The sequence below is a fragment of the Anthonomus grandis genome, unplaced genomic scaffold (assembly GCF_022605725.1).
Source record: "Anthonomus grandis grandis unplaced genomic scaffold, icAntGran1.3 ctg00000411.1, whole genome shotgun sequence".
In the NCBI taxonomy this organism is placed as follows: Eukaryota; Metazoa; Arthropoda; class Insecta; order Coleoptera; family Curculionidae; genus Anthonomus; species Anthonomus grandis.
In genome coordinates, this window is record NW_026088496.1 from 60,649 (window position 1) to 72,672 (window position 12,024).

General features: G+C 31.0%; 1 protein-coding gene across 2 annotated transcripts in view; it reads right to left on the bottom strand.

Annotated features, from left to right (window-relative positions):
- The window catches only part of LOC126749642 (forkhead box protein N3-like), a 50,847-nt gene that overhangs the window by 19,957 nt on the left and 18,866 nt on the right, over positions 1 to 12,024 (bottom strand). The window contains exons 3-8 of one of the 2 annotated variants that reach the window (XM_050459338.1): positions 11,352 to 11,545; positions 9,060 to 9,362; positions 8,136 to 8,402; positions 5,376 to 5,462; positions 5,145 to 5,233; positions 2,852 to 2,965 (exon numbers count right to left, since the gene is read on the bottom strand). In XM_050459338.1, the coding sequence (XP_050315295.1) occupies positions 2,852 to 2,965; positions 5,145 to 5,233; positions 5,376 to 5,462; positions 8,136 to 8,402; positions 9,060 to 9,362; positions 11,352 to 11,545 (1,054 nt within the window). Of the gene's footprint in view, positions 1 to 2,851; positions 2,966 to 5,144; positions 5,234 to 5,375; positions 5,463 to 8,135; positions 8,403 to 9,047; positions 9,363 to 11,351; positions 11,546 to 12,024 lie in introns of both variants that reach the window. The other variant, XM_050459337.1, reaches the window with a different exon arrangement.

Sequence of the window (12,024 nt, forward strand, 5' to 3'; positions counted from 1 at the left end):
CGTATTCAGTAATGGTGTAGCTAGTGATCCATGTGCATGTTTTTTTGTCAGTTAAACGTTTTTTTTTGGAGTTTGCGGCTCTCAAACATGTAAGTAATATTTAGGCAAAAATATAACCTTCCAAAATTTGACTGCTATTTAAAAATACATGCAAATTGTGGATATGTGCGTGATACATTTAGTATCCTAAATATCCTGTATTTTTATAACCTCAAAATGAAGTTTGCGGCGTTGCCGGATTTTGTCAAATTTTAAGATTTATTGGATGAGGTCAAATTGATCAACTGAATGGGGTGAAATTGATCAGCAGATTGTAAAGCTTATATAATTTTAAGGGTACAGTACTACTAGTAATAATAATATTTTTGGTTTTAGATTTTTTTTTAATTTAACAGATTTAAGGCATATGGCAAAAAACCTGCTAGATACCCAAGGTCGTTCAGTGGCAAAATTTAAGGACAATTTACCCGGTACCGATTGGGTATTTTCGCTGTTAAAAAGACATAACAATGTAATAACTCAAAGGCTTGCAGCTAATATTAAAAGGGCTCGTGCTGATGTTTCCAGGCAAACATTAACTGACTATTTTGAAAACGTTAAAACAACTTTAAATGGTATTCCGTCGTGCAGCGTATATAATTATGATGAAACTAATTTGCTTGACGACCCTGGGCGCAAAAAACTAATATATTCCCGTGGAGTAAAATACCCTGAACGAGTGTGCAATTTTACTAAATCTGCAACCTCAGTAATGATGTGTGGTTCTGCAGCAGGAGTTCTTTTGCCACCATATGTAATTTATCGAGCAGAAAAAATGTGGGCGCAGTGGACTGAACAAGGACCAAAATTAGAACCCTGTTGCATAGATAGATGCTGTGCAGCTGGATCACGATACAACCGAACGTCACATGGGTAGAAGGACGCCGAAACTTTTAATGACTGGTTTAAGTCTGCATTTTTTCCACATGCCAAAAGACAGCAAGGGCGAAAAATTCTAATAAACGATAACTTAGCCTCACATTTCACAGAAGAAGTTATTAGACTATGTGAATAACATAACATTGGATCTGTATGCCTGCCAAAGAACGCAACACATTTATGTCAGCCGTTGGACGTAGGGTTTTTCAGGCCATTTGAAATCGCCTGGAGAGAAGTCTTGCTAGAATGGAAAAATACGTATCCGACACATTCATCAATTGACAAAAAGGATTTCCCACATTTTTTGCAAAAAACCTTGGTGAAAATGGATAGCAAACTATCCAAAGATAAAATACCTCATGCGGTTAAACGAAATCTTGTTTCTTCTTTTGAAGCAAGTGGCATAGTCCCTTTAAATCCAAACCGAGTATTAGACAAGCTGCCTAGAGAAGATTTTAATCAAGACCAAGCGCAGAACGTGTTGGTAAATTACTTACAACAACAGAGATTTTCAAATGCTCCAACAAGACGAAATAAGAAGAGAACAAAACTTGATGTTCAGCCAGGGAAAAGTGTGACAGCCCAAAATGATTCCAACAGTTCAGACAGCGACGTTGAAGAGCCTATAACAAATGATAATTCTGACGATGACATGACCGCCGACGATCTATTTATCCAGTTAAACAAAGAAATTGAATATTTGGAAGTGAGTCAAAGTGAGATCAAAATTGGGACATTTTTATAGGTTAAAGTGTTGGGGGACATGCGAAAAAGTGTTAGCTATCGTTACATAGCTACAGTTTAAAATTTCAATGAAAACGAATTTGAAGTTCTAGGACTAAAATCTGTCGATGGAAGAAAAACTGTTTTTAAACCACAAGAAGGCGACGAGTTTTCCATAGAGTTGGCAGATATAATTGCTATTTTGCCAGAACCTGCCACTGAATGCGTCAAAGGTCAAATCATTTATCAATTCAAAAAAGCAGTAGATATTAAGGACATGTAAATCCTTACTATACGCATTACTGCTTCTATTTATTAATTAAAGATTTGTTTCTTTACTTTTTGAATGTCTTATAAGTTTTTGTATTTTTAAACAAGTGTTTTTAATAAAGTATTAAAAAACTGCAATGTTTCTTTTTTATTTTACCTAAAAAAATAACCAATTAGTGGAATTTTATGACTGATTAATTTCACCCCAAAACCTAGAATTATCTGTAACTTTTAAACGGATTGATGAACTTAAGCGGGGGTTAAATTGTTCAAAATGCATTTTAAGGCATTGCAAGAGGAATACAATTATATGGCACTGATCAAAGTCACCTCCCTTTTGGTATGAAATTGATCACACCTTATTTTGACATTTTTTTAAACAACTTTAAATTTAGAGCAGATACGATTGCAAAATCCTTTTATGGCATCCATACACAACCATTTATGATTAATTTTAATATCCATACGCAGTTATCAAAAGAGTTACAAGCAAATTTACAAACGAAATGATCAATTTAACCCCGTTTCAAGGTAGGTATTTTTATTATTTTGTTTTACGTTTTACTTTATACGGGTTTGCATCTCTCTATTTTAGAAATTATTTCACTTTCAATTTATTAATCAATTGTGCTTATACTTATCTAATGATCTTCTATCTTTAAACTTTGATACTCATTTTGTAGTGTTAATTTGTACACATTCACAATAACAAAAAAGCTGTCTCTTTTATCACCCTAAAAATAGTATCCATTTAATTAAATGTCGGCACAATTAAAGTGAAGTTGAACTAATAGGAATATTTAATATTTTGTTAATTGAAAACAAAGTAAATAAATATAAAGAAGTTTAATCTTTATTTTCCTACTTATTGCTTCATACCTACCTTAAAAGTTCTTTTTAAAGCGGATTTAAATGAAAAGGAAAATAAAATTTACAAAACCTTTTAAATGTAGCAATTCCAGCCAAATTTAGCAAAGTTTCGGCGCCCTCTTTTATTCTTCTTTCTTCGTCGTCTTCAAAGTCTATTTTTCGGCGAGCGTTTTTTGTTTTACATCTGTAACAAGAAAAAAAAAATTATTGGCAAATATACTCGTATTTGGATTTACAGCTCTGTGCATGTACATAGAATAAAATATTTTTTCAACATTGAAATAGAAACAGCGTGATTGAAAAAATTAGGTGCGATACACAAGAAAGTAGACGAAAATTTGAAAATAGAAGAATCTTGGTTGGAACTAGGGACGATATTTGTTAGCATCGGCAATTTCCTGCATAAACTTATTTGACAAATCAAAGCTGTTCTCGTTTAAGCAGCTCATATATAACTGTATAATCTTAAATTACATATCTAATAATTAAAATTTCAACTTTTAAAAGTTTGTAGTTGATTAAATTATTATATAAATAACAGTACTTAACAATACAAAATGGTTTTGTCACTTCACACCAAAACATTTATTTAACTGTCTACAAGCGTTTCGGTAATCATGTTTGCATCAAACAAGATTAAACTGTCACAGTAATTTTGAAACATGCGTAGAAAGTTAAACAAAGTATTTTAGTGAAATGGCAAAATCATTTTTATTTAATGCTTACACCAAAAGTTGCAGTTAAGCTAGGATTAATACCATATAAGTGACGCATTCTATTCAAAACTTTCATTTTCAATCTAAGCTTTCATTTGAAATCAAACAACCCTTAATGACTTCTTAAAAAATATATATATATAAATTCTGTGAATTAATTAAATTGTTTATTTTTTAAAGACCTTTTTACACCCTTACTGCATATCAGACTATAAACCTACATTTTTTATATACCGTGGTGATTATATGCCATTTAAAACGATGTATCACATTATAGTATAGCCATTTGACATACCCAAGTATGACGTCGAAAAAATATTGATTATTAGCAGTAATTTTAGCTCTACTAATAAAGACTATTAATGTTTTTTGGCACTGTTGAATAGACATTTTAATGCTGCTTATATGACATATCAAAGTGAGGTTAGCTGGAGGTGAGGAGAAAACCGACAGAACTGTTTGAAATATGAAATTAAAAAATTAAACGTCCTCTGTATTTAAATATAGCCCCCTGTATCTAAATTGACGTGAGTTTTTTTTTAAGAAATCATTAAGTGTGGCTTGTTTGGAAGTCAAAGCACTGTATAAAATACGTAATATTGATTGATGTTTTGGCAAATATTCAGTGACAGTTTTACAGTTACGCACAATCACAATTTACATATACAGATTGTTCGTTTCCGAATCATCCGCACCATCAAGCGATAACGAGCAGCCGCTACTGCCTGCTGTTCCTTGGTGTCGTTTTCTAATTTTGTTTAGTAAACGTAGACCTCTGGTATTAAGTGCGTATGGGTTGCACATACATATACATACACTCATACATATGAGGTGTGATCAGGTAATAACAGGGAATTTTTTAATTTCGCGGGTTTGGAGAGTCCATAATATGTCAATTTTTTTGTAACGGTTGTACACATGTTCCTAAAATATCATAACATTTTCAGCTGGGTTCATTGTTGGACGTGTTTTGAAAAGCTCGGCGAGTTTCCCTAGTTAAAAAAAGTGGAACAAAGAATTTGTATCGAAATTTGAGTAGAAAAAGTGTGTGAATTGTTAGCAAAGGCCGATGGAGTTTGCAATGAGTAAACCAAGAAGTTACGAGCGGCATAAGTATTTCCAAGATGATCGTGAAGACGATGAACGGCCCATAAGTAGCCCGAAATCGAACAATCTGTACATATTTATTACAGGTACAACACTCATTACATACCTAGTTTTTACTATCCTTAAGTCATTCCTTTTTGCAAGAAAAAAAAAAAGTTTTATAAACTAATTGAACTTAACTGTGTATATTAACGAATATTATAAGTTGAAAATCAAAGAATAAAAATTATTAAATATGCGTAAAAAGTGTCTCTTTAATACATAGACCATTTACGTCGCAACGGGCACGGGATTATTTAAAGGTTAAAAGATTTTGAACCGTAAATTATTGCAAATTTTTACGCAATATAGTCAAACTTCAATATCATCTTTAATTTTCTTCTCTTTTGCCTGTGGATTATCACGACCTCATTAGCACTGAAAATCACTCTGTATAGAAAATTCTGTAAAACAATTGTTAAAACCGAGTTTTGCATTTTGTAGGAACATCAATAAACTTTAATAAAAAATTATAATGAATATAAATTATAAAAAGCTTACTTGTCCTCGTCGCTTTCAAATGCTTCATCTTCATTTTCGCCATCAGCAGCACTGTAAGTATGATCTTGACTTGGGGACGTTGTTATAACCTGATAAATTATTCTTTTTGTTACATAAGTAACGAAAAATGTATTTATGCTTTTAAAACATTTTTGTGAAATACATAAAATATCTGGGACTTGACTGATTTCACCAGTTATAGGTTATTGCATAAAAGGGAATAATATATACCTGCATGTCCGGCCAAATATTAATCCTGGTTGCATGCTTAAGGGTAAGCATTACTGCTGCTGCGTCAACTGCATCCAATGACTCCTCCTGGAAAATTGATAAATTGTTATAAAAATAGCATTTAAAATGGATTAATGCAAAACTTGATTTTAGCAAAAAAGAGTGATAAAACTACTAGTTTTTTAACAATGTATATAAAGCATTTAAATATCAATTGCATAATACATATCAAAAATCTACACAATGTGGCTTAAATATTAAGATCTCCAAATCAGGATATATGTTCTTAGGTGAAGAATATCAAAACACACCCGATGTTTGCATTGGAAGTGACATAATACCTTCAGAAAGAACCTATACGTTTTAGTTTGGGACTCGTTGTTACATTTTGTTAGAGAATAAAGTTTTAAGAAATATGTTGCATCTCTATTAAAAAAGCCTTAATATTAATTTAGGATAATTTGATATATAATAACGGAATTTTGCCAATACCAATGAAAAATCTATTTTATATTTTTTAATATTTTTAATGCAGTGCTCAAAATAAATATAAGATGTTTATTTTCTACTTAATTTATTATTTAATGAAATTATAAACGACTCAAAACGCAGTTTAATTTCAATGTCGTCGTTGAAAAACTTAAAAAATAGCAGTCCTCATTAAAGCACACTTTTACATATTTACATATTTTGCTTGGTTTATTGCCTTTAAAACAATTATTAAAAAAACTAGAAAGAAGCAACAGAAAAAGCAATTAGCCTTCTCTAGAAATTTATTTACCAGTATAAATTGCTCCTACAGTATCTGATTTGTATGCAAAAGGTCCCGTGGTCAAAACCTCTCTAGGTTATATACTACTAGTTATCTTTTTAATAATAGTCATGTAACTACAATTTTCTTCAAAAGGGTATTTTACATACATATGCTCGGGTTAGAAAGTACCTCTTACGGATACAAAAATAAGAACTTTATCACCAGAAATGCGTTATAAGAAAATACCATAAAAATTGTAGTGTGTGTAAGTATATTTTTATTTGATTTAAGTACACGACTGAACTGACTGCAAGCACAGTTAAAAGATGTAAAATAAAAAAAATTGTCTAGAACTTAGATTGAAAACAAGTTACACGTGTTTCGCCCCTAAAGGCATCATCAGATCTAATCGACAGCTACTGAAACTCGCATTCTTAAAAACAGCAATTTTAAGACATGCCACACTATGGATAGATTACGGATACCCTGGAGGTTTCCTAATTTAATCACGTGTCACTTGTTTTCAATCTAAATACAAGTTTGAGACTATAATTTAATCATAATTTTTCATGAAAAAAAAAAACTTATATGCTTCTGAACTTTTAAGATTGCATCTGGAATCGTCATCATCAGAAATGTATTTAGTATGATTAAACAAAATTGTAACAATACTAATTTAAAGTGCCTCAGACTAACTGATATAGGTATTTTTACTTGTTTTGCTATAGGAATTTTCATAATTTCCTAGATTATTTCCTTTTAGAACCTCAGCACTAATGTCAGAATCTGAATTTCATTGCTACTCTTCTACAGGTTATGTTTGGACTTTAATTTTATGGAATTGCTGCTATTGATACATGCCCTTCTCAATTTTGATTTCTTTATTTGCGCTTGTTTGTGCGTCTTACTTGAAGATATTACTATTTGATTTTTATATTTTTAATTTCTATTTGTATTTACAAAGAAGTATTATAAAAATTAGAATGCCAATTAACTTTAAGAGACAAGTTACAAAACAGTTAACTTGCAGGTACCATGCCTACATCAATCCTGTATCAACAAAAATTTTAACCGAATTAAATAAATATTCTTTCAACAACAATAAGTAACAAAACAATTTAAAGGAATTTCATCTTCACATTTACTTAAAAAGTAAAGTACAAATTTATTTTACGGTTTTGGTGCAACAAAACAAACACAGTAGATTTGAAGAGTTATTTAAAAAAGTTCGTTAAACTTTTTGCTTGAGGTAGGGTCGCTCCTTTTTGTACTTCATAAGTTTCCAATAGAGCTATCATCTTGTATAAACTGGTTTCGTTGTCATAAATGGTTTGGCTAGTTAATCCTTCTTTAGACAGTTTGGTTTCAGATGTGATAAGTTTGAACCTTGATATTTTCATTTCTAGTAGTTAGACTATGTAGTTTTACTCTCACGAGATGTGTTATATTTTCTAAAAGTATTTGCGTTCTATTTTCAGGGTTGCACCTAATTATTACAATCCTATTTCTGGATTTTTTTACTGAATTTACGCCAATATTTATATGGCCTGAATTAATTTTAGCTTGCTTTGTCTAAGTCCTTTGATTTTTTGGCGTCCTGTTGGATTTTATTCCAGGTATATTTTTTGACACATTTGCCATTTAAGTATGCAATATAAAATGTGATCACTTTTGAACACAAAGATTCACAAGATTTACACTTCATTTTGTGGAAAAACAAAAATCGTCCTTATTAATCATTCACTCCTCCACAAAAAATTGACTTGTTCAATATGATTTTTAAAACTCGTGAGAAATGGCGTGTAGTAACTACCTTGAGCACAATAAACTTCACCACGTCCTCTATTATTAAATTTCCAAATATCAATATCGTCCTAACAAATAAACCTATCTTTCACAGCATATACATATCACATACATGTATATCCGGCATATATTATTTTGTACTATAAGAATTAATAAATTATTCCCATAGATAATGATTCAGAATGTTTGTTTTAGCTTACCGGTTCACTTTTAACTTTTGCCCTGCTTTCGACAACACCATTGCCAGCCAACTTCTTGCTTAGAAATGGAAATAAGTCAGGATTGGGACTATTCTGCGCTCTATTCACAACTCCAGACTTATCATCTTTAAGGGATGTTTTGGCTGGTAATTGGTATACACTTGGATCGATTGTAGAACAAGGGTGGAAAGGAGATCGGTTTAATGCCTGCTGTAGATTTGATCTGTATTGTGGATCAACAGTCCATAGGGAACCTTTTCCCAAATTCTATTATAAAGAAAGGTATATTTAGGAAAATGTTATAATTGGCAAAAATTACTAGTACAATCAATCTCGCATCAAAAAAGGTCTATAAGTTAGCCTTAAAACGAAAATGTGTATTTCCCCTTATCTGATTGTCAATAAAATTATTTCTTTACAAAAAATACAAAAAACTGTTTTTTGGTGACTTTGGCTCTAAATTTATCCTTTTTGGTTATACAGCTTCATACTCAAAAGATTAATTGTAAAAATTTTATGTTTACTTTTTATTCTATATTTTGTTCTGATTTAGGGCTTAGCCAAAAAATCAAACTAAAATTTATTCCTCAGTTCCCAAAAAAAACGTCATTGTAACATATGATAGACCATTAGCTACTGACAAAAACCATAGCTACGTAAATTTTCAATGAAGTAAAAATTTAAAAAAAAATTCAGATGTCAGATTGACTGTACATACTGTAAAACTAACATACGAAAAAAACATATGAAAAAGGTGTGCTTGCAAATTCCAGATTTTAAAAAATACATATGTTTTGACCAAATTATGTGTAAGTTAGTTCTATGATAAAATATATAGATATGTAATCATGTAATTATTAAAAGCAGATAATATAAATATAAAAATAAAAAACATAACGGGAAATATCTTACTTTGTTACTTACTGGCGCCTTCTCTACCTTCTGGAAGCACTTATTCAAAGACAAATTATGTCTTACGCTATTCTTCCATCCGGTGGGAGCATTTTTGAAATATGGAAAATGATCTAGAATCCAGGCGTAAATCTCTTTTACTGGAAGAGCCTTTTGCTTGGAGTCTTCTATAGCCATAAAGATAAGACAAGAAAATGAGTAAGGAGGTTTGCTATGAACATGAACCAATGGGTCGTAAGGTAAATTAGAGTTGTGTCTAAGATTTGAATTGTTGGCGTCCTGATTGTTGTTACTGCTAGTAGTATTGTTGTTACTCTGCAAGAAATGAGGCTAGTTAAATCTAAAATTAGTTTATCAGAAAATGATGTTAATAAAGTAAGATAGACAGAATATATTCTGTATTGATCATATTTATTAAGACCACTCAACAAGAATTATCAATTTTATTTGCATTATTTTAACTGTCTACGTTAATATAATCAACATATAATAATTATAAGATTTTTTCTATTCTCGGCAGTACAAGAAAGGGTATTTTTATAGGTAGTTCAAATTGTATTAATGTATTTGGACAAACAACATTTTTGTTATAATTCCTTGACTGTTTGATGAAGTTATATATTAGTTTGTTAATTGACAAAATGCTCTAATAAATTGTGTTTTCCCAAGATTTAAAACCGCATAATTGTGTCGACTTGCACGCCAGTGCTTGTGTGTTGTATTTATTTGTTTACAACATTGTGGGTGTCACAAAGTAGAAAAATAAGGATGATTTTAGCCTTGCCCTGGCCTGAAGAAGCCAATAAGCAGAAACACGTACAAAATCGTCGTTTAAGTAATCGACAGCAATCAATGCCGATTTAAAAGAATGCATAAAACTTAAGACATTCACAATAATTTCGCTAGCCAATAAAAAAAAACGTGTTAAGGAAAGGAATCAAAAATCCCGTTTCACCTGAGATAATAAGGGTCCCATTTTACCCGAAGTGTTCTTTTCTCATGCAAATTAGTTGTGGACAGTATAACCTGTTACCAATAGCGTACACAATATTTGCTTGTTTCGGGTTACGGATTTACTTGATACTCACTTGATTCGTAATTGCAACCAAAAAGTTTTGGCAGAATGGAAGGCAGAAAAAGGACGACCTCCAGAGCACCAAAAACTGATTGAACGCAATCATCGCGGAAAGTTTGTTGGAGTGATAACAGTAAACAGTTACTGGAGTGTAGAGTGTAGATGGCAGCACGTTTTCCTTTCAAAACCTAAAGAGCCCCATCTTACCCGCAGTCCTATCTCACCCTACTTTACCCTACGTAGTAATAGTAACAGAGGAAACATCAAAAAACTTTTTATAATTTCTTAGCATTAAAGGCAAAATGCAACAAATAAGATACCTAAAAGAGATACTAGTTTTCTCACCTTAAGACAGAAACTAAATATCCGAGCTATGCACCCTGTCCGTTGAGCACTTTAAAAATAAAATTAAATACTTGTAACATTTATGAAGATAAAATAATAAATACAGCCAAGGAATAATTATCAAAAAAGAGTTCTCATCTATTGAAAAAGTACCGCATTGGCAAGAAAATTTCATTACATATAAAGATCTTTTCAAATTATAATTTTATGATAAAATTTTAACGCGCAAAAAATATAACAAAAAAAAATCAAGTGAACATTTATTGCCAAATCAAAAAATTATTGACTTGTTTAGTGGGTGCTTGCCGCTGCTAACATTGTTTACGTGGTTCCTTTTACGGGCATAAATATAATACATTTGTTAACAGGCTTTCAATATTCGAGAAATTAATGCAGCTATAAAATATAGTTGTGAGTTAATTAACGAAAGACAGTTGCTTAATCATTTGATTTATAGAATTAAAATTAATTGTTACTTTTCCTACTGTCTTTCAACATAAATAAGCTAAAGAAGTGTGTAAGGTATTAATTGGATTCTTGCCCACTTAAAAACAATATGGTGTAGAATAACATTAATTTGTTAATTAAGAGTTTAAAACGTGCTAGCAATTTCGAATTGATTTACATAGTTACATTTTCAAATAAGTAAATTATAGACAGTAGCCTACGACCATGATCATTACTATGGCTTAGCTATACATTATTTGTTTTTTTGTCATTAAGTGATACGAAATTAATGATTTATATATATAGTAAGGCTAGAACTGATAGGGATTACTTAAAAATAATCTTATTTTACCACTCACTACTTATTAATCTTATAGTTTTAATAATAAATAAATAAATAAATAATACCTACAATGCTTATAGTTAGTTTTAACTACCTGATTTCCTGAGTAATAGTTTTGCCCTCTAGGAGTAGGTGAGTTAATAGCACTGTATGTGGAAGACTCTGGAGTACTAATGGAAGAGTCATCTACATAGTCGCTTGTCGGCGATTGGTCCGGAAGGAAAGACAGTGTACTTTTTATGGGAGTAGAGGTCGTACTGTTCAAAGGCGATGTATTTATATTCATACCTGTAAAATCAAAAATTTAAACCCATCATCTAAAACAAAGAAAAAAGGTAGAATATACACGGATGCTCTTAAAGAAATCATTAAAAACAGCTTACTAACAAAAGAATTTAAGAAATGTAACTTAGGGGTATAGGCAGCCATTGCTAAGCAATTTAACCAATAATAGGTTAATAATAAAGTCCCACTTGGGCTCTTATCTAATATTTTATATATTCTTGACAAATGTTTTAATGGCAATGATTTGAGCCGCTCAAGAGCAGAGTGGCCCAAGTGCAAAAAAGGAGTTTTGAGATAATTGACATTAAATTTTTTTATAAAAAGTCAAACGGAAATTTGTATCGTAAAAGATTTATTTATTATAAGTTTACAACTTTCATAATAACAATATGGCACATAACATTATATTGGAACAAAATACTTTCAAAAAACATTGTTTTTCTGTAAAAAAAAACCAGTTGGGCCACTCTGCCCTTTAAAAT